Raw genomic sequence first — 21,538 nt, 5'->3', positions numbered from 1 at the left:
ACATCCCCCACAAAATAGCCTCATTATAGGGAGATTCTTTGGCTGGTGTAATGGTTCCCTACCATTCCCTAGTAAAGGGAGCTTGGGTGGAATGCAGTATACTCCAAATTATGTTGCTCCAGCATAACAGTCCATAGATGGTTGGTACAAACCATCTCAATTTATAGTAGCACCAGAATAAGGCAGGCACAGATATGGCTAGTCATCTTTGTCACCCTCTCCATTCCTGTACCTCATAGACTCATAGACTCCAGGACTGGAAGGGACCTTGAGAGGTCATCGAGTCCGGTCTCCTGCCCTCATGGCAGGACCAAATACTGTCTAGACCATCCCTAATAGACATTTATCTAACCTACTCTTAAATATCTCCAGAGATGGAGATTCCACAACTTCCCTAGGCAATCTATTCCAGTGTTTAACTACCCTGACAGTTAGGAACTTTTTCCCAATGTCCAACCTAAATCTCCCTTGCTGCAGTTTAAGCCCATTGCTTCTTGTTCTATCATTGGCATCACCTAGCGCAAAGGAAAATTAAGAAGCTGGCCCAAAATGTGTACGTACTTTATTTTAGCAGCAAAGAGTCCTGTGGCACCTTATAGACTAACAGACATATTGGAGCATGAGCTTTCGTGGGTGAATACCCAGTTCGTCGGATGTATGCTGTATTTTACTATATCTGTTTGGCATTCAACCTTATAATAATATATTTTAAAAATTTGCTGTGTTGCTTTTGTTCTTCCTTTCCTTCCTCTCTTTTTGCTCTGTTTCTCAGTATCTGTTCCCTCTCTCCCTCTGTTCACTCTTTCCCTGCCTCTGGTGTCTCCCTCCTTCCCCTCTTCCTGACTTATTTTCAATTCCCGTCTTCCTTTCTCATTTTCTTTTCCAATCTGATTTCCCCAAACTCCTCTCTCCTCACTTCTAAAGCCATCTCCTTAGCTTCTCCTTCCTTTTTTTCCACACCACTCATTACACCAACAACTCGCTACTTCCTCATCACCCTATCCCCACTCTGGTCTCCCTTCTTTTTCCTTGCCTCAATGCTGTGATGTAAAAGTGAAGAGGAATCAGAGTGGAAAAGTTATTTAAGAGATTTGTCTTTTGTTAGTGTCTTTTTGATGCATTTGTTTCATTGCTTGTTTTTAAAACTTATATAATAAGATAATACAATAGAAAAATGTTAAATAAATGCTCACAAGTCTAAAAATGATGTCACTCTGTGTTGAGGGAGGTTGGGTAGAAATGGAGGCTCTTATGTCCTCTTAGCGCAAAATTCCAACAGCCATGTTTACAGGCTCTGAGTATTGAAAACATTTCAGCTCCTGGAGCACGGAGGTGGTTGTGTAGGAGACCATGGCTTTAACTACAATATGCACAAGTAATACTATATTGTTTATATTAGTCATTTTCATATTTAATTAAAAAAAGTACATTCAGTAAAATTCTCCTCATCTGCCACAAAGCTCAACACCAATGTGCACCAGAAACCTAGAGTCTTGCCACAGAATTTAGGTCCAACTTGCTACTTTAAACAGCAGAGCACAATTCTAGCAGCTAGCAAAAGGAAATGCTACATTCACAATGGGCTATAAGAAGCAAACTGCATTGGTGTCATGTGTCACTGAAACCCACTGTCCAATGCTTACAGCTTCCTTAAAAGACGGAGGCCAACTCTTTCATTTGGTATTTCTTGGTCAAAATACAGCTCTATCCATTTTTCTCAACATTCTCTTGCAAGACATTTCTTCATGTCTGGCTTATTGACTGTACTGCTTTTATTGCTTTCTTACCAATGACAAATATGGTATGAAAATTAGAAGGTGGAGTGGCAGGGAGAAGAGAGTGGAAAGGAAGAGATTAAGATCCTATAAAGGTATTTATTAGTACACCCAGTTCCTTACCTGTTCAAATCAAACAAGTCTAGAAAAGCCTATTATCTAAAGAATTCTGTTCAGTGCTTTTGTAATTTAATACAATTTTTGAACGTACTATGTAAAGAATATGCCATCTTGTTAGTGATATGAGGGGGAAAATGCAAACAAAACTGCACCCTAATAATATTACTATGCCACTGACATACCATTCTTTGTAATGCTTTCTTTTTTCAGAGATCAGTAAAAATTTTTTGTTACTACATGTAGCTGATTAATATGAGATCAATCTTTTACTATAACAATGTTCCATCAGGAAAAAATTAAAAATGAGCGAGTCAAGATACTTAAGTGATCTGAGAGCTGCACAAGCAAGATTTAAAGATAAGGCGAGAAGGGACCATTATGGTCATTTAGTCTGACCTCCAAAGATAACCACTTAATTGCAGAGAATCCTAATTGTGTTTGGCTGATCAGCAGGCAATTTTATACTCTATTTATATACAAAATATTCCCAGGCAAAAAAACTAGAAACATTCAGCTAATTTTTGCAAAAAGAACAGGAGTACTTGTGCACCTCCTGTTCTTTTTGCGGATACAGACTAACACGGCTGCTACTCTGAAACCAGTCTAATTTTTGTATCTATTATTATATCTATATTACTGTAGATGAAAAAGGAAGTGAAACATTCTTTCAGATTGCTTTGTGTATTCGACAGCAGTTTCATAGTATCATTTGTGTGGATTTAAGGTTTTCATATAGCTCCAGAGAAGAAAAGAGTTTAAAAACAGAAGCTAGGGTTGCAAGACAACAAAAATTTGTAGGGGGACCAATGATGGGTGAAGTAAAGTAATATTTTGTTGAAGTTGATATGATTCTAATTAAGAGTCACTACCAAATGTCCACAATACATTATATTTTACCCTCCATTGTTAAATGTTGTCTTATAAGCTCAGAAATAAATTTTTCCATGATCATTTTTTCTTCTGCCATCTGATAAACATGAGTTATCTTTTTGTTAGTGCCTTAGAGGCCAACATGGTAACCGATGATTTACTTCTGTCTGTGCACTAGGATTTTATGCTGACCTGTAGCTATTTTAACACTTTAGAAGCAATTTTGAGGGAGTTTCACTCAGCGTGTATATGCGTGTGCAGTGTTCTGCTGAAAAGGAGGGTAGGATTCTGGCAGGGATGCAGAACTAGTTGGGGACTCCTGAAAGAGGCAGTCCAAACTGGTGAAAGAGAGTTTAGCTTGTCTGGCCTTTCTTCTGTCTACTACTATAATCCTTGATACACACAGTTAGGCTGGGATCCAGAAGTAGGAAAACATGAATTATGAGAGGAGATCAATCTGGGAGGAACGGGCATGGAGCCAGCAGAAGCTCTATCAGGCTTTTGGGGCATGATACTCTATGCCTGCTTTATTGTTTGGGGATGGGAAGGACTAAGGAGACTGGGAAGCACTTAGTTCGAGATGCAGAGCAAAGCTGAGGGAAAGCAATCTATTTTACTTTGTTCTGCTCCCTCCAACTAAGTCAAGTTTACTTTTCTTAGGGCTCTAAGTGTTAATGTCAGCAGGAATAGTTCTGGGAATTGAACCTGCACAGTATCAAACAACTGCCATCCACTTCATTCATTGTATCCCTTCTGCAGCAAGATGAAATACATTATTGATTCATTAGTTGCTTAAGGTGAATAATACTGTGGATACCTTTTTATTTCTCTCTGGGACCAGGGGTGGCTCCAGGCATCAGCAAAGCAAGTGCATGCCTGCGGTGGCAAGCTGCTGGTTGCTGTGAGGGTGGCAGTCAGGCAGGTTCGGCAGCACGCCTGTGGGAGGTCTGCCGGTCCTGGGCTTTGGCGGCAGGTATGCTGAAGGCGCGAGACTGGCAGATCACCAGCAGAAATGCCGCTGAATCTGCGTCCCCAGCGAACCGCCCGCAGGGATGCCGCTGAAGGCTGCCTGACTGCCGTGCTTGGGGCGGCAAAAAACCTGGAGCTGCCCCTATCTGGGATCAAAGCAGATTTAGGAAATTCATAGACAATTTATCACCATTTAAGAGGTTAGGGGTTAAGCCTAAATTGGTTGATATTCATTTCAACACATTAACACTTGTTTAAGTTTACAGACCCTATATTTTGAAACCCAATAAATAAAACCAAGTTCTTCTCAGAATTAGATGTACTCCTTATTCCCTTCAGATGCCCTTTACATTCCATGTGTTGAAATCTGTTGGTTTTCAAGACTAGCTAGAAACAAGTCTCAGAAAAGCACACCTCAAATAAAATCCCTGCTTCTACAGTGAAATAAGAGAACACATTTCATGGACAGATCATCTGACACCGTTTGGCTCTCAGTATTAAGCCATAATCTAATTATTGCAAACTGATATAAAAGAAATCTGAAAATACTTGTACTCAAACTTTGATGACTTTAGATCAAGGTAATTACACATGAAAAATTGTTAGAACACAAACTTTCTAGGATAATGGCATACATGTGAAGATGAGCATGAATCACTCAAAGAACAGCTAAATAAAAGTTTTAATGACAGGAGGGAAAGAAGTGGGAGAGTCTGGAGTCTCTAGATAATCTTCTCTAACCTGGACCCAAAATTAGTGTTTCTGTGATGTAACTGAAGGTTCTTGAACTATACCCTGAAATTACAGAGAATCAAACAGTCTCTGAAATCTCTATCCAGCAGCTAATAATAATTTGTAGGGTCCTTGAGCACAGAATATTGTTGCATAAGAATAAATAAAAACTAGTGTAATTAAAATTTGGGTAAAAAAATTAAATTTTGTAAAAACAAACCTTTACAACATCAAAGACCAAGAAAAATGCCCCCAAGTGGTGTTTTTTTAAACACCACATTTCAATGGAAATAGTTTCTAAACAAACATGGCTCTGCAGTGTTTGTTACCTAAGCACTGCAGCACCGAAAACCTAAAAATGAGACATTTCATTGATTTTCAATGTCCAAGACACACACAAAAAAGCAAGTAAATGAAGAATACAGGGAAAGTGAATTGATTTATAAAGTCTTCCTGCCCCAGTAAAGAAAGGTGTTAACAGAATCATCCACGGTAAAGATGTTTTTATTTACTATATACAAATTATAATTTGAGATTGTTTCTTTAATCTTATAATAGCAAAAATTCATTATGCGTTAGAAGAAAAAATTTCCAGCTATCTAGAACAGCTTGCAGGAGGATTTAGAAGACTGATAATGATATGCAATATGCCTCTCAGGAACATGGGACTGATGCCTGGTTCCAGCACTGTGACTTAGTTGTTTCTTAGTGTATCATGCATATAGCTATTTATATACCAAACATAGGCCAAGTTGCTGGATCTTGGCTGCATGTATGCATAGTAATGTAAGTATCTCTCTTTTGGAGGGGGGAAGAGGAGAAGAGAAATGTGTTATAAAATGAAAGGGAAAGATATCCTTGGTAACAGTCAAAGCTACCACAGATTATTAGATAATTCTTCCAAAAATATTCACCACACTAAAAAAGCAGTTAAACTGAAAATCTGCTACAGATATAATGTCACATAGCTCTAAATCAAGATTTTTGGGATGGAGGAGAAATGGGAAGACCAAGGCAAGAGCGCAAGGATAGAGTTTGGTTGCTACACTTTAAGTGCCAGTACAGGATAGCCAAAACGATTTTCTTACATAGTCCTTGATGTCAACACTAAGGTGGAGATGAGGGATGGCAGCATTTTTAGTAACTGGGAAATGCTTGAGCAAGGTGGAATTGCTTAGACCTCTGGTTCTCATCACTTACACCATGAGTACCATAAAGGCAGGTCCTGCAGCTTCTGTCCCACAGTGCTCCATGCTCTGGGAATTGTGATCTCTGGGGTTGCAGTACTGCTCATGTTTGGTGGAGGCCAGACAGGTCAAATTTGTGAGAGTGGTGGTGTAACCTGGTGCATGCTGCCACTGAGCCAGTCAAATCTGGCCTGTCTGGTCCCTCATCATCATGACGGAGAGGTGGCTGGGCCAAATCTAAGCAGTGCTGTGACCCTGTACATCATGTTGCAACACCTGGAGCAGACAAGCCAAGCCCAGCCAGCCTCATGGCACTGGAACCACAGAATGCAGGGTGGGCTCTGCAACCCCTGCCAACTCCCCTTACCTCAGTGGGCAGAAACCCCCCCGCCCTAACCCATAGGTCTCCCATCTAACCCTTTGACACATTCTGGCAGCATAATTTTTGGTTGAGACCCACAGGCATAGCAGGATACCAGGCTGCAGTATCCACTGTGTGGAATTTTGCATCTATACTTTAGTTTACTATAATTAATGCAAGTACTGGATCTGTCCAATCTTCAATCCTTAAAGCTCTCACTCACTCTTTCCCAATTTTGTGCCTTTTTCACGGTCTTCACATCCCTTAAAAAATTACTTCCTACTTCCCATACGCCAATCACCTGCCATTCCTCCAGACCCTCTTCTTCTTGCATAGTCTCCATTGTCAATAACTCTGCCAGCTCCCACCTCCACACCTAATTGTATTGTATTAACCTTATTTAGACTGCATGCTCCTAGGACAAGAGACTTGCCTAAACTAGGTATGTGTAAAATATTATGCACACCTATGTTGGCATATAAAAGGAAAGAGCAAATGCTAGATAAAATGAAACAAAGGGATGTAAACAAGAATCAGCATAAACATTTCTTAGGAAAAAAATCCATTACCAAAGGAAGAGAAATTGCTAGCTTACTTGCATGGCAGAATACGGACAACATCATTCTGCTTGTAACACTCGATACAGACAGCACAATGATCAAAGTCTGGGTCTGTTTCCTAAAATGAAGAGCATGAAAACTCGAGTTAAGACTAAATTAAAGGCAAAGTAGACATGATTAGTAAACAGGAATTCTACTAGGGCAGTGAGGATCCTGTGGCTATGAACAGGAAGAGGCAGAAAAGGATGAAAAGGTTATTAAATGAATTCAAATATGCCTCACAAAGAAGATACAACACACACTTCACATGCATATCAAAGTCACCATCTCATTTAAAACTAATATTTGTGTATATCTTAAATTTAAACTAGAATAAGACAGCTACAATTCATTTGTATAAATAGTACTTTTCATATTGACTCAAAATATGATATTTCCACAGGACTTTATTTCAGTTATGATCTAGTCTACATCATCATTACTTCATAAAATATAATTTATATTATAATAAAGCAGAATTCTTTCATCTCTTCCTATAATCAGAGCTAAAAAACTGCTTTATTTCACACTTCAGAAAGTCCAGTATTTCCTACTCCTCAGACCCAAGAATTACTGATGTCATTCCTATACAGACATGCAGCTCAGGATCACTTGCTGGCTATACTTTGTTATAAAGGTTACAGTCTGATTACTGTTTCTAAAGGGGTAAAAATAACTTCACATATTTTAAGTTTCCCTTTGGAGGAAGGCAGATTTCATGTAGATAAAGCCATGGCATTGGTAGTATACACTAAAATCTGTGGGCTACACAGACACACAGGCTGTGCTTTCTTCCAAAAATCATACAATTCTTTTCAACACTAGCAAAGTACTGAGACAAGGACATCAAAAATCACAGCAAGACAAAATTAACAACTCCACTGTTGGAAACAGGCAGTCAATATTTCATGCAGAGAACCCTGATGGCTGCACTGATGAATGGCAGGTTTATTCCTGTATTCCTTTCAACTACATACACGTCCCCACTGCCTGTTCTGCAACCTCCATATCACTTAATCTTGTGTCCATATTGTGAAGAAAGCGGCATCTTCCCTTGTAGTATTAAGTTCTAAATATACACACATCAGTAAAGATCTACTGCAGAAGATTCTTGTAACAAAATTGCCTAGAAACAAAAAAGCAAAGGCTTTGGAAAAGCATTTTTCTCATATTTCTCTTCAGAGAAGCAAATTCAGGTGGCTTATTGTACTTCTGTTGCATTGGTAGGAAAGATGATGAGAGGGAGTCAGTGGAAGAACCAAAGGGAAATGTTTTTCTTTTTAAAAAGAAAAACCATAATCAGAATACCATTTAATTATAATCGGGTCTGTGCATTTTGCAAAAGGAAAGGGAAAAGTGAGCAAGGCTATAAATAAATGTTACAGCACTGATAAAGAACTGATGAGTACTTGCAGCTTTTTAATTCACAGTTCATGATCAATTATTCTCTGACAGCCAAATACAGCTCAAGATTTCAAACTCAGGTATTTCAACTCAAATGAAATACCCCTCCCCTAACCCAAGAGACTAATTTATAAAAGTGAATTCTCACAAGAACTCTTCTGCTTAGCCCCTCTATTTTTATTTTGCAAAACATATACGCAACATTCCAAGTTTACAGTGTTCCACTTAACTAACATTAACCTTGGCTTTCTCTAGTAATGACAATTTATACAGAGTTATTAGGAGCATAGCAAATGAAATGTCATGAAGGCTCAATACAAAGCCTTCTGCACTCCTGCCTGCAGAAATACTCAACCACTTAGCACAGAACAGCACTCACAATCAGAGTTACCAGATGGAGCTCAACTAGTCCCTAAGCAAGAGAAATTATCCTTCAGGGGAGCAAAGGCTCCAGTATACAGAAAAGCTCTAGATGTCGCACTGAAATACTGTAGCAAAAGATGAACTCCTCAACAAGTAAACCAGCATCAAAGATGAGAGGAGAAAGAAAAACAAATCAGATAAGTGAATTGTTTTTCCTACCAAAACAAGCCATGAGATTCAAGTATACTTTCCTGAAGTCTTACTATACCTTATCACCCTTCTTTACTGTCCTGGTTGTCAATTTGCTGATGGCTTTCTTCGCAGCATCTCCAAGACGACGCTATTAAATTTACAGAGAAAAGAACACAGGGATTAATGCTTAGAGTCTAACAATTTTTCTTTTAAAATGACTTAGTTTGACTAAATATTAATGCTACAATACTCTGCTATAATTGGCTAATATTCAAAGTACAGAGGATGTAGCAACGACAATCAGATAACCTGCACATAAGATCGGAGAGAAAATTCAACTGCAGACCATGTACATGCAGTCAAGGTAATCATCTACTATGGCCGAAGTCTCATAGGCTGTCTGAGCTGTTTTTTTAAAGCCACATCTACAAGCCATTAAAACACATACACTGGGATATAAATAGAGGCTCATGCCCTTCCATTAATTCCCACTGTACTCTGCTCTAATTACTTTTTATTCAATGAGCTGTATATCATCACTTGTTCTCTTCATAAGTTTTCTATTTGGGGCTTCCTTGAGTAGGGAATAAACCTGAAATTACCTCTAAAGGCAGACAACTCACACCCAAGCCGAATATTTATCTCAATACAACATAAAACCAACCAGTATCTACACATGCCAGAAAATAATTTAATGGCCATAAAATCAAAATTCAGTCAATACAGACTATACTTGAATAAAGCTCACATGAATACTGATTCCAAGACAAACCTGTTTGGTTGCAAAGGATCAAGTTGTTTTTAATGGGCATCAGCGTTAGTTGGAAACAGACATTTCTATGCTTAAAGTGCTGATTCCAACTGCAATGCTCTGATCCAAGCCAATTAAGAATGGCAAGTTGCCAGTCAGTTCACAGATTTCAGGGCCAGGTCACTTTGAGCTGAACAAAGCTCACGTTTCCTTGTTTCAGTAACCACAACGCCCCACAGAAACAGGATGAGGTTTACATTGGATTGAGAGGAAAAAAGTTACTTTATTTTTTCGTTTAAAAATTCTGTAGTCCCACATACAATTACTGTGAACATTCTACCGTTACCCCTTGTAAGGACAACTTGTAAGGAAAGATTTTATTTTCAAGCTTTCCTTTACTACTGGTGTTGGGGATGTGTCTTAAGCCACTCCCGTGAAAATCCACCCAAATTTGGCCAGTTTATAAACCTTAGAAAAATTGCTGTTTGCACATGCTCAGGAGAGACTTGTTTACAGCAAAAGTAGTTGTTGAATACGTACTGAGCATGCTCCTCTCAGGGGTAGGGTCTGAGCAGGACTTTGCTGCAGCTGTTTCTCCTGGCTGCTGCTCTGACACTGAACAGAGAGAACTCCCCCATTTTCAATGCTCCCCCTTGCTGGAAACCAGGCAGGGAAGAGGAGTAGAAAGTAACCTGACTGGAATGCAGAGAGGTCAGATATGGTGGGGATAGGATCTGGGGTGAGGATTGACCCAGAAGAGGCAGGAGGAAGGGTGTTGCAGACAGAGGCACAGGGAGGTAGGGGCAGAAGGGTCTTTCCTCTAGAGCACACTCTCCTTCAGAACCTGGAAATGAACCCAGAAGTCCTGGGTCTCCACATTACTTTGCTATCAGCAAATAACTATGAAGCCCACTGGCAGAGTGTGTGTCCCAATCTTCCTTCTAATGACTGGTCAATATAGAGGATAACAGCTTATGACTTTGATCAGCTCAAGTGGTAGAGCTTGTGCTATAAACCTTAAGGTCCAATGCCAACTTTATGACCCATGTTTGGAGTTGGAGATCCATATGGTTCTGAATTTATTTTAACTGGGCAATACACCAAAAAATTATATTAAAAGGACATTAAGATTGCAGAGTCAAGCACTCAAAAGTTAGGAAGTGCCAGAATTAATATTGCCCTGGGAACCTTTGTCCAGTCCCATTATGCATGTAACTTTGCGTCCTAAATAACTTTCTTTGAATCTAGACTTTTGTATGTAATTATATGTTATGGTATTACTGTGACACTAAGCACCCCTGTATTCACACCTTACACACTACTGTAACCTTTGTATAAAATATGCCTTGTATCATTTGAAAATGAATTCACTGATTAATATTCTTGTATGAGATGCGTACACAGTGTGTATTAAGAGTTATGGATATATACTAGGATTGTAACTAGAATGTGTTTAAACCAGGCATGTCAAGGGGAATTGGTAAATAGGTCTGCTCTGGACAAAGGAATGTGTTTGCTGCTCTACCCAGCCTGGTCAGGAGGCAGAGACAAAGAAGGTACGTTTACATATAAAGCAATAAACGGGGTTATCACGCTAACAAGGAGTGGGTAGATTGCAGGAAACAGAATGATTTGCATTTTAGCAAATACCAGCTAGGGATGAAAGAGCATGGAGTTTCCTTCACCACCAGACTCCATGTCACCTTCCTCAGAGCTTGAAAAAGAAACTTTGAGAGTTGATCCTGAAAAGAATCAATTTCAAAGGGTTACCAGTCTATAAAGAAGCAGGGCTGAACCTCAAGTAATAAATAACAATCAACTGATTGTGTACAATATTACTGTATTATAGAATTGTACAGAGTGAGGCCTTTTCTGAAAGCTAATGACACTGGTGATTAATATTGCGAAATGTATGTACACCTCTACCTTGATATAACACAACCTGATATAACAAATTCGGATATAATGCGGTAAAGCAGTGCTCCGGGAGGGGGGGGGGCGCAGGGCTGCGCACTCCAGTGGATCAAAGCAAGTTCGATATAATGCAGAAAGATTTTTTGGCTCCTGAGGACAGTATTATATCGAGGCAGAGGTGTATTAACACAGTGAGGAAATATTATGCTTTAAAATCTGTGGCCAATCATGTTCCCTCCCAACAAGGAGAGAAAGCAGCTATGTACCTAACTCCTATGTAAATTAAGCATGGTGAAATCAAAACAATGGAAGCCCTATTTATATACAGATGGATGGAAAGTCCACAGGAAGAGAAGAACATGAGGCCATCCTATTCTTGAAACAAAGTCATTGCATTTTGGAGGAAAGCAGCAAGGGCAGAAGACATATTTGGCAACCATCACTGGACAGACAAGAGGCCAGAGCTCTTGCTAGCTGAGAAAGATGGGTCCTTCAACCACAGAAAGGTTTGAAGTCTTTGGAAACTAAATATGGTGAGAAACCTGCCTACACAAAGATTTTTCACTTAGGAAGACAAAGGAAGTCAGCATCTTGTACTTCTGTAGAAGGTCCTGAAAGGGAAAGTCAGCTAGGGCTGGAAAGAAGAATGAATGGTGGGAGAAAGCATCTTGAACAAAGCCTGTACCTTACTAGATGAAGTTTTAGATGAGTGGTTTCACTTGTGTTCCCTTTCTAACCCTATTCCTTTTACTTGGCATCACTTAACCTATATACTGTTAATAAATGTGTTTTATTTTTACTATAAACCAACTCAGTACTGTGTTTTCTGGGTAGGGTGTATTTACCCCTGGTAAGTTAATAAACATTGATGTGCTTTTGTCTCTTTAAAGGAAGAAGCAACCTTATTTTTTCTCTGAACTGTCTAGGAAAGGGCTGGACATTGCAGAGCACAGAGTTTTGGGAAATTTCTGGAGTGTGTTGGAGTCACCTTGCCGGTTGTAACCAAGATTGGTGGAAGCCAGAGAGGGGCTGTAGATCAAAGCTGTTGAAACAGGGCTGTCTAGTGCACAGACACTTTGGATGTGACCTGAAGGCTTGTCAGCTGGTGCCAGGTTGTGAGCTACAACAGTGGGGCATTTCAGGCACCCAAGGTTACAGGGCAGGCAGTGACAACCTCTCACTGATGTGTATTGGATCTTCAAACTGTGTGACAATAACATATGTGCCTGTGCTGAAAGTTATATTGTATGTATAAGAGTTTATTTTCTTTTGGAAACGTTAATATTTAACTTGGACACCTACAAAATTAACAGAGCAAGCTTGATCATTTAACTATCTTGTAACTCTAATAGCTGTTTGGAGATCTCATTAAGTTTCAGGGGTTGTATCCTTTAGGGTTTATACCAATGTGAAAACAAACAGCATAGATGTGCTGCACTAGTGGGACTTACTCCAGTTTGAAACCAGTGTAAACAGTACCAGTGCAGAGTATCTACACTTTTGATTTTCACTCATGTACTTACACTGATGCAAAAATTCCTAATGTAGACAAGCCCTCTGATGAACCAATATCCTGTGTGTCCCAGTCTTGCTATTTGTACCGTGGGTAGATGGAATTTTTGCTTTTAGACTTATGACTGATACTAACTTAAGGAAAAAGACATCACTAACTGGCAAACTGAATAACCACAAAAAGTGTTTAATGATTTTGGCCTAGTGGAAGTGCACGAGGTTAACGGTAAGGCACCTGTAACATACAGTTCTACTGATTTTTTATTTAAGAAACACAGCATCTGTTTTCAATGATTTCTGTAGAAAGGCTAGCGTGCTTCTACACACAATAGCTTAAAACCTGCACCGTTCGGAAATTAGCTGTTACTGCATCACTAAAAGCTCTGGCTTCTCCTTTACAATACATCAGTTCTAGCTGCTGTCACCTCCTTATTAAACTTTAATAAGCTGCGCTTTTTAAACCACATAAAAATTTCATCAAGTTTCTCCTGACCTTTGAAAAAAAATCTAAATAAAGTAAAAAAGGTCATAAGAGCACTTTCCTCACAGAGCCGCTGTTTTAAAGCATCTGCATTGGGAAGACGCCTACAGCAATATATGGGTTGCAGGGGGAATAATTTGTCACTCAAGGAATATCCAAGGAGTCCTAATTATATTTAACCTTTTAACATCCAAAGAGACCATGATGAGTAGCAGTTACAATGTGGGCACCTAAATATGATGTATCCCAGGAAAACTTGCAGGGTCTGCATAGGACCTACCACACCCCAACCACTATTACTGGGAACAACTGAGAAGGAAATCTTTAGTCAGACTTGTCTACACTTGCAAGTTCAGAGATGTTAAAAACACCTCAACCCCTCCCCCCCCCCGCAAACAAAAGTTTTGTTGACGACAACTGCCAGTGTGAATAGCGCTTTGAGCTCTCCTGCCGACAATGCTAACGCCACTTGGCGGGTGTGGAAGATGTGTGTCAGCAGGAGAGCTCTTTCCTGCCAACAAACAGCAGCTACTCGGTGCGCCTTATAGCGGCACGGCTGTAGTGACACAACCATGTCCCTAAAAGATGTGTAGTGTAGACAGCCTCACTTTTGAAGCTTTAAAAAGCTTTGCATGCGTTAGGCACTGTTCAAGTAGCATTTAGCAGAGCTGTTAGAGCTTCAAAAGGAGCCATACGTACTCATTTTTTTAACGGAACATATCCAAAGGGGCATCACAGAGCAAGTTACCACAGATGGACTTTAATGACTCTTGAAAATAATTAAGCAGTGATTATAGCCAACAAATTTGAGTTTCAGAACAAACTGAGGACCTACAGAGATTGCAAATTCTATCCTCAGCTTGGAGAATAAGAGAATGTCGAGAAGAATGCACCCAGGATTTGTTGAGGCTTGTTAATCCTTCCCCATAAAAGAAATGGCACAGTATATGGGAACAGAAGCAGGAAGAGAATGAAGAAAAATTAGGCCATTAGACCCATGTCCATTTAACAAAGCTGTCACTTTCAGAGTCCAATTAATATCTGAGTAAGTGTCATGAGTGACTAAAGAATTTTTTTACAGTGGAGCCATATTTAGACAGACAACTATAGACAAAATATTGGTGAAAGAGAAAGTGATAGCACAATAAAGTTCAAAGACTGGCTAAGTTGTTGTTTTGTAGTACCAAGAGTCAGAGGCATTCTGCACCGTTAAATGGCATGAAATCTACATGAGAATCCTTCTCTGCATTGACATCAGTCAGGTTTGCAATATTTTCCTTGGTTCTTTAGAATCCCCATCACTATTAGGAAGCCCTAACAGACAGCACAATATAGTGGTTAAAGCATAGGACTGGGAGAGTCAGGATGTTTGTGTACTACTTCAGGCTTTCCCGAAGGTCACACAAGAAATTACTGCAAATCACTTAGTCTCTCTGTGCTTCAGTTTCTTAATCTAGAAAATGGGGATATTTATTTAACTCACAGGAGCATTACAGGATTAATTCCTTAGTGTTTGGAGTGCACTTTGACAATCTATATAGGAGAACTCTGTAGAAGTTTAATCAGTTCTCAGTCCACTAACTAGGATAGTAAATAAGGGCTACGTTTTCTTAAAAATAATGGTCTGTTTCAGGATCAGCTTTTTGGAACTACAGAAAATCACTGTCAGGTGCTGAGTACAGGGCCCAATGAAGTTAGTAAAAGCTGAAGGCACTCAACTCCCCAGTGGATTGGACCTTTAATGACTCATTTCTCGGTCTGAATGTCCTCAGGCAGCTTTCAGAATGTCAAGCCAGACACTGAGCCTACATAATCGCATCTCTCAATGAAGGGGGCAGTAAATTCTGTTTTTAATTTACCAATTGCCATCATTCTTCAAGTCACTCTGTAGCGGTTAATGTAGAAAATTCTTGCCAGCTGCATCTCTGCCTTCCCACACAAAGATACTGTACTTTTAAGTCCAGTAGAACTATAGTCTCAAAACTTTTTCATAAGAAGGATAACATCTTACAGTGTCTCATGAATTACTGACCACTCTATTTGCAATCTCATAACAGCTCTGTGGCATCACCAGCAATTGCTTACAGGGAAGAATATTAGAAAAGCAATACTGTTTTGCTATTTTTTAAAAAAGCTATTTAGCAGTTGCAAATGAGGAGAGTGTGCTATGTGACTATCAGGCCTGAAATGACCCTACAATAGCTCAGCAGATGACCAGCAATCCTTAGAACCAAGGAACTTCTTGGGAACTTCTATTTCAGTCAAATGTAGCATATGTGTATTAGACCACCACACTAACTTGATGAGATGCACTGAAATCAGATGAAATTAGCTAGTGCTCTTAGGGAAGTATCGGGTCTTGATTTTCAATTGAACCTCAACTCATTTTCTGCTTAAGCATGTGTAACTGCAGGTACACATACTGGAGGAGAAAAATCCATCCTGGGTATACACAGGTCCTAGTGCACGAGAAGAGCTCAAGCATATATGGAGACTATCTGATGAAAATTAACCCTTTAGTGTCTTAGATTAGATCACATTTCATCCAAGTGCATGATGATGTGATCCCACCAGTCTGTGCTTGTGGCCCTGTTCCAGAAGTGCTAGTCTACAAAGGGGGCATCAGCAGCTATAGTGTGTCATGAACAGCATCAGGCAGTTTGGGTCTACCATGCCTCGGTACGCCTCCTCCTCCTCCTCCATCATAAGGTATGTCAAGTGCCTTCAGTGGGTCAGAAAACACTGTGGAAATATCCACCAGCACGTCACAGAAGCTCTGCCTGTTTCATGACACAAGGGTGAAAGCTCAAATCAAGGAAAATTCTTCAAGAGGCACCTCCTCTATGTTGCTCGCTCTGGTAGCTGGAAGCACACACTGCAAAGTGATTGCTCAGCAGTATGTGCTGGCAGGCTGTTCAAATTTCCTGAAACATGCAGCATGGGCAGTAAAGTTTCACACTATGCACCATGGTCAAAGGGCTTGAATGGCCACATTTCAGGAGAGTGTTTGGGAGTCTGGAATATGGTTGGTTTGACTCAGGCCTGCATGCTGCTGTGTGGATGCGAGAGTCCCAGGTTCGAGCCTGGGTTAGAAAACACTGAACACAGGGTTAACAATTAGCATAGATGCTCAAGTCCTGGGTTTTCTAACACAGGTCAGCGGATTCCAGTCCCACTAACCCTGGGCTTACAATGTGAAGTAGACATACGCAAAGGGAGACTGTTGAATCCCTATCACTGGAAACTTTTAGGAACAGGTTAGACAAACAACTGTCTGGGATGGTCTAGGTATACTTGGTTCTGTCTCAGTGTAGGGGACTAGACAACGATCTCTCTAGGTCCCTTTCAGTCCTATATTTCTTTCTATGATTCTGAGGCCTATTTAGAGCATGCCAAATATTTTTAATTCTCTTTTTGGACTGTGACCACATTATTAGACCATTACTATTGCCACACACTTTCAAGAGGGTGACTCAAATGTAGGGCTGGATATGAAATGGTGCTGGGGCCTTCTGAGTTAACCACATGCACAATATTTGAATTGGGAGGTGGGTAGGAAAAGAGAAACTGTCTTTTGCTGGGAAGGAAATTTTTTTGTTGGCCTGCTTACATGTTGGTAGGACGGATGTGGGGGTCTGCCATATGATTTTGGCAGGGTCCAAGAGTGCCTCATTAATACGAAGGACTACTCTGGACAAGGCAGAAGAATGTAAGATGTCCAATAGTTTGTGGTGTGACTCGGTCACCTTCTGTAGTGCCTCTGCCACCCGCTGGGCCAGGTCCTGAAATAGTTTAAAGTCATCTGCCATCGATGGTGGAGGGATCACCATCATCTCACCTGTGATGACAGTGAGAAATTAGCCTGAGGGGTAACTTCCTCCTTGGCTTCAGCCTCTTGTTCCTCCCTCGTTAGTTCAGGGGCTCAGATGCCCTCAATGCAGAAGCTGAAGAAGGATGTTTCCTCAGTTGCTGATAGGCCACACTAGAGCTATGGGAGACATGTCTTTGAGCCTGTCAGGGAGGAGCCAGGTGGTTGGTACCAAGGCTGTCCATACAAGGGAGGCTGTGGATCAGATGGATGGTATGGTTGTGTCCATGGTGGAATTGGGCACAATATGGAGGGTGAGAGGAGCAATGGGAGATCAAGTCCTCTTGCTCACTTTCTGACTCAGTGGATGAGAAGGGTAATGCATGACATGAGGTTGTCAGTGAGTCAGGAGCTCTGGGTGAACTTAGTAGCGGGCCCCCAGTACTGACCGGAGGCGAATCCAGCACATGCGACACCAAGAGGTCCATCGCACAGCAGAAGCCTGGTATTGCCGAAGGCATCGGTAACCAGTGGTGGTTGTCGGTACTGAGATGCCTGCACCAAAGGAGTCAGTAATGTGGACCTGGTAGTATAGTCTGTTCATGCCTGGCATGCTACAGGCAGTATGATGTTTATGTCCATACCACAGGAGCCTTCCCCAGGCTGGATTTTCTGTGTTTGTCACACCAGACAGTATCGATGGTTCCTTGCTTGTGCCCATTGTGTTCTTAGGCAACCCCACATGCTCTGTTGGGGCAGTACCATGAGAGCCCTGGGTACTGAATTTAGAAAGCTTTGGTGCAGTCAGTACAGACAGACAATCAAGCCAGAGATAGTCTGTGCCTCAATCAGGGGTCACTGTGGGGACTCATGGCCCTTTTCTTAGAGGCCTTCTGTGAATGGCTCCTGGACATCTCTTTGGGCTCACCTCCCTTAGAAGTAGAAAGTTGTGGTGAGGTTTTCAGGCATCTGGGGTACTCGGATGATTGAAGGGCTGCCTCTGTGAGCAGGAGTTTCAGCCTCAGTTCTCCATCCTTTCTGGATCTGGGCTTCAGTTGCTGGCACAAGCCACACTTCTGTAGGATGTGCTCCTCTCCCAGGCAGCAGATGCCCTGAGAGTGTCCATCAGTCACTGGAATAGATTCCTTGCACCTGAGACACTTCTTGAAGCCTGGAGAGCAGGAAATACCCTGTCCAAGGCGGGGTCCCCAGACAGGGGGTTGAGGAAAAAATTAAGTCTTTTTTGTTTTGGGCAACAGCCAAATAAAAGATAAATGGAGTAAAGAAAGAAAAGAAGCTTAAAAAAAAGCTAAAAGATTAGCAATTCTAAAGAGATTAATGATCCACTAACAAATAGCTAAAGCTCCATCTCTAGCCAGGGGCAGTTGAAAAGGAACAGAGGCGGATTTGCCTGCACAGTGCTGGTTTGCCTCGTGGGGCGGGGGCAGCACTTGCCCAGGCTGAATGGACACTGCTACCAAAGTTCTCCGATCAGCAGTGCAGGTCGCAGATACAACTACAGTAGAGCACCCATAGGGACACTACTTGAAGATACAGCAGAAAATATTTTATTGCATTGCACAACAGTTTATAACACTGGGTCATTTTTGTTTAGAGTTCTTAAGGAAGGAATTTCTCACTTTAAATAACCCCATATACATTAATGAGCAGATTCAAAAAAACTAAAGAACAATCATAAGGAGATACATTCTTTCTTCAGGATTTTCATTATATCCTGTTACACACAGCACTTGAGCAGTTAACTTTAAATTTCTCAGGCTAGGAGTGATGGATATCTAAAAACACAGGATCTACTTGTTCAGACTAATAATTTGAAAAAAAGTCAATCACACTTCACTCTGTGCCCCATTAATAAAGAACATGCTACGACAATTAACTAGAATAACTTATAGCATCAAATAGTATTCCTTCCTGTTATTTGTATGGAGATTTTCTATGACTGTTACTCATCATAGCAAGCATCCGCTAGATAAAATTTTCCTCCATTGGTATACAGTCTTTCGGAATACAGGGTTCATTGTTAATAGCATAGTATAATTACTTCATATATGATCTGACAGTTAACTACAGCAATATATAAAAATAAAAACATCTAAAATAGAGAGAAGCAAGGGGCATCTCACCTGGTTCCTGTCACGTGCATTTGTGTATCTGATCTTCTGGATGAAGTAAAATATTAACCATGCTGATGAAATTATCATCAAAACGATGAATGATATTGACACAAAAACTAGAGAGCCACGACTAAAATTCTTTGGAGGAACACGGGCTCCAACTGCTATTGCCATCAGGACAGAGATGTTCTTTTCCAAGTAATTTAGGATCTCCTTTACCTTGGACTCTGTAATCATGACAGCAACAATGTCTCCAGTTCCTACAAAAAAGACAGATAAAAGAAAAATCCACTCACTTTACATCTACAATTTACATGGCACGCCGTTCACACCAAAATTTTATTACACAGATGTTTGATGACTTGTCTCAAAGGATGCACCTAGCCCTCCTCAACACCTTGTGGCTGTTTAGCATTCATGGCTTGTACTGAAGACAGATCTCTGAATTGTGATATTAGGTTTCCACAGTGCTACCATGTATTTGAATGCTACCAATTTATAGATTGTCAATGGGTGCTGTTTTTTTAAACTGTGTGTGTACTGAACTAGTGTAAAAAAGGTACATTTCTTATCTATGTATGATACCCTGAAAACTTCAGCCATGAGACCAGGGCAGATATTTATTCTCCTGAAACTTAAATACCATTCCACAGAAATCCCACTAGAAATTTTCACTTCTACAGGAAATAAATGGCATTTATTAGGATTGTTGTTTTGTTATAGAACTTCATAGGTCTCATCCATGTACAGTGCAATGTGTTTTAAGGAATAATTACATCTCTTAGGAAGCCAAGTAATTAAGGGAGAAAAAGTTATTCTCCGTTTTCCCCCTCAGGAGGCACCACAGTGTCAAGTGGGGCAGCAATCTGATGGGGGCCTATAAACTATCTGAAGAAGGAGGGAAGCAGCATAGGTTTCTACAAGTACATGCAATTAATTACCAAGTTGTAGCCCTGTAAAATTTAACTAACACAGAGAATATGGTAAACTCCCCCTGCAGTGTCAATGAATCAGATTAAATGACTGAAGTAGACAAGCTCCCAGCTCAAATGAACAACAAGTTTCCAGTCAAAGAACTAAATCTAGATATGAAGCTGTTGTTCTGTTACCTCATGGGAAAGCCTTTAGTAGACTACTATAGTTATCAAAAGATAAAGGTCAGAAAGCCTAGAAATTCAAATTTAAGGTCATAGTTAATCAACCCAAATATTGTGTATTTTCATATTTTGTAACTGAAGTTACTCGGACAACCACAATTCTGCCCCTGTATCTCTATCTACAGAGGAACCAAAAACTATGAAACAATTCTATCCATGCAAATAAAAAATGCTATTGCAGTAGCTAGTGCATAAGTTCTACCTCACATGGCTACTAATGAAAACATTGTCTCCAATCTCTTCCCAGAATAACCCATTACAGTGATTTTCACAATTAAGCAACCAGGAGGTAAACAATTACACAATTCGCCACCGCCCATAAAGAGAGCACTGTCTCTTTGTAATCTGACTGAATATTTCTAGACCAGGAGAAGCCATGGAGTGAAGAGAAAGACAGACCAAGATTACCAATAAGTAATTTTCTCATCATCTGCTTTATCTTTTTGCCATGTTACAGCATAAGGTAGAAAGCCTAGGAAATCAGCCATGACCTTTCAAACTTCATAATGTGTGGAACAGTTTGGTGATCTGCATAAAAGGGACCTTAGAAGAGGGGTGAGAATCTTTAGGAATGATGGATTATTCTTGGTGTGGTCCATCTGAAGGAGTAGCTAAGGAATAAAGAATTACCCTTTAATGGCCTTGACTGCCTCGAGGTACCAAGTCCTTTTCTCTGTGTGCCCTTTGGAAATAGTTTTAGGATCACTCTGACTAGCCTAGGGAATCCAGTACCATGAGGTTTCTGTTGACTGCTAAGGAATTAGTCCTGATAGAGATTGCGTTAGTGTACACAGAGTTGAGTGGCAGCTGCTTTGAAAGATGCAGGGTTCCCCTAAAATGGTTTGACTTCTTTGGTGACCCTAGGTAAGCCACTGCAAGAGGAAGGACAGAGAGCTATGGAAGGCGGGGACTCCACTAGTGAAGCAGCAAAAGTAAGTTTCTGGCCAGGTCACTCTGGAGTAAGGGAAAGCAAGGAATAAGTTTGGATGGGGGGGGAGGGGGGGGAGAACAAATGTCAAGATTCAGCAGAAAGCAGAGGATTGAATGCAGGGCCTGTCAGCTGTACAATCAGAGCTGCTGGCTCAGATTAGACAGAGCCCCTAGATGTGGTGGAAGCAGCTAAAGAAAGAGCAGGAAACAGAGCTCCTATAAAGAAAAAAGCCCAGCAGAAAAGGTGGTGGGGGTCAGAGCAAGTAAATTAGGAGGCT

General features: G+C 40.6%; 1 protein-coding gene across 4 annotated transcripts in view; it reads right to left on the bottom strand.

Annotated features, from left to right (window-relative positions):
- The window catches only part of RNF130 (ring finger protein 130), an 88,116-nt gene that overhangs the window by 31,019 nt on the left and 35,559 nt on the right, over positions 1-21,538 (bottom strand). For all 4 annotated transcript variants that reach the window (XM_030572414.1, XM_030572415.1, XM_030572412.1 and 1 more), the window contains exons 3-5: positions 19,183-19,433; positions 8,649-8,720; positions 6,610-6,692 (exon numbers count right to left, since the gene is read on the bottom strand). In XM_030572414.1, coding sequence (XP_030428274.1) covers positions 6,610-6,692; positions 8,649-8,720; positions 19,183-19,433 — 406 coding nt within the window. The remainder of the gene's footprint in view (positions 1-6,609; positions 6,693-8,648; positions 8,721-19,182; positions 19,434-21,538) is intronic.

The sequence above is a fragment of the Gopherus evgoodei genome, chromosome 8 (genome assembly GCF_007399415.2).
Source record: "Gopherus evgoodei ecotype Sinaloan lineage chromosome 8, rGopEvg1_v1.p, whole genome shotgun sequence".
NCBI classification, from domain to species: domain Eukaryota; kingdom Metazoa; phylum Chordata; order Testudines; family Testudinidae; genus Gopherus; species Gopherus evgoodei.
This window is presented reverse-complemented; position numbering and strand designations above follow the sequence as displayed.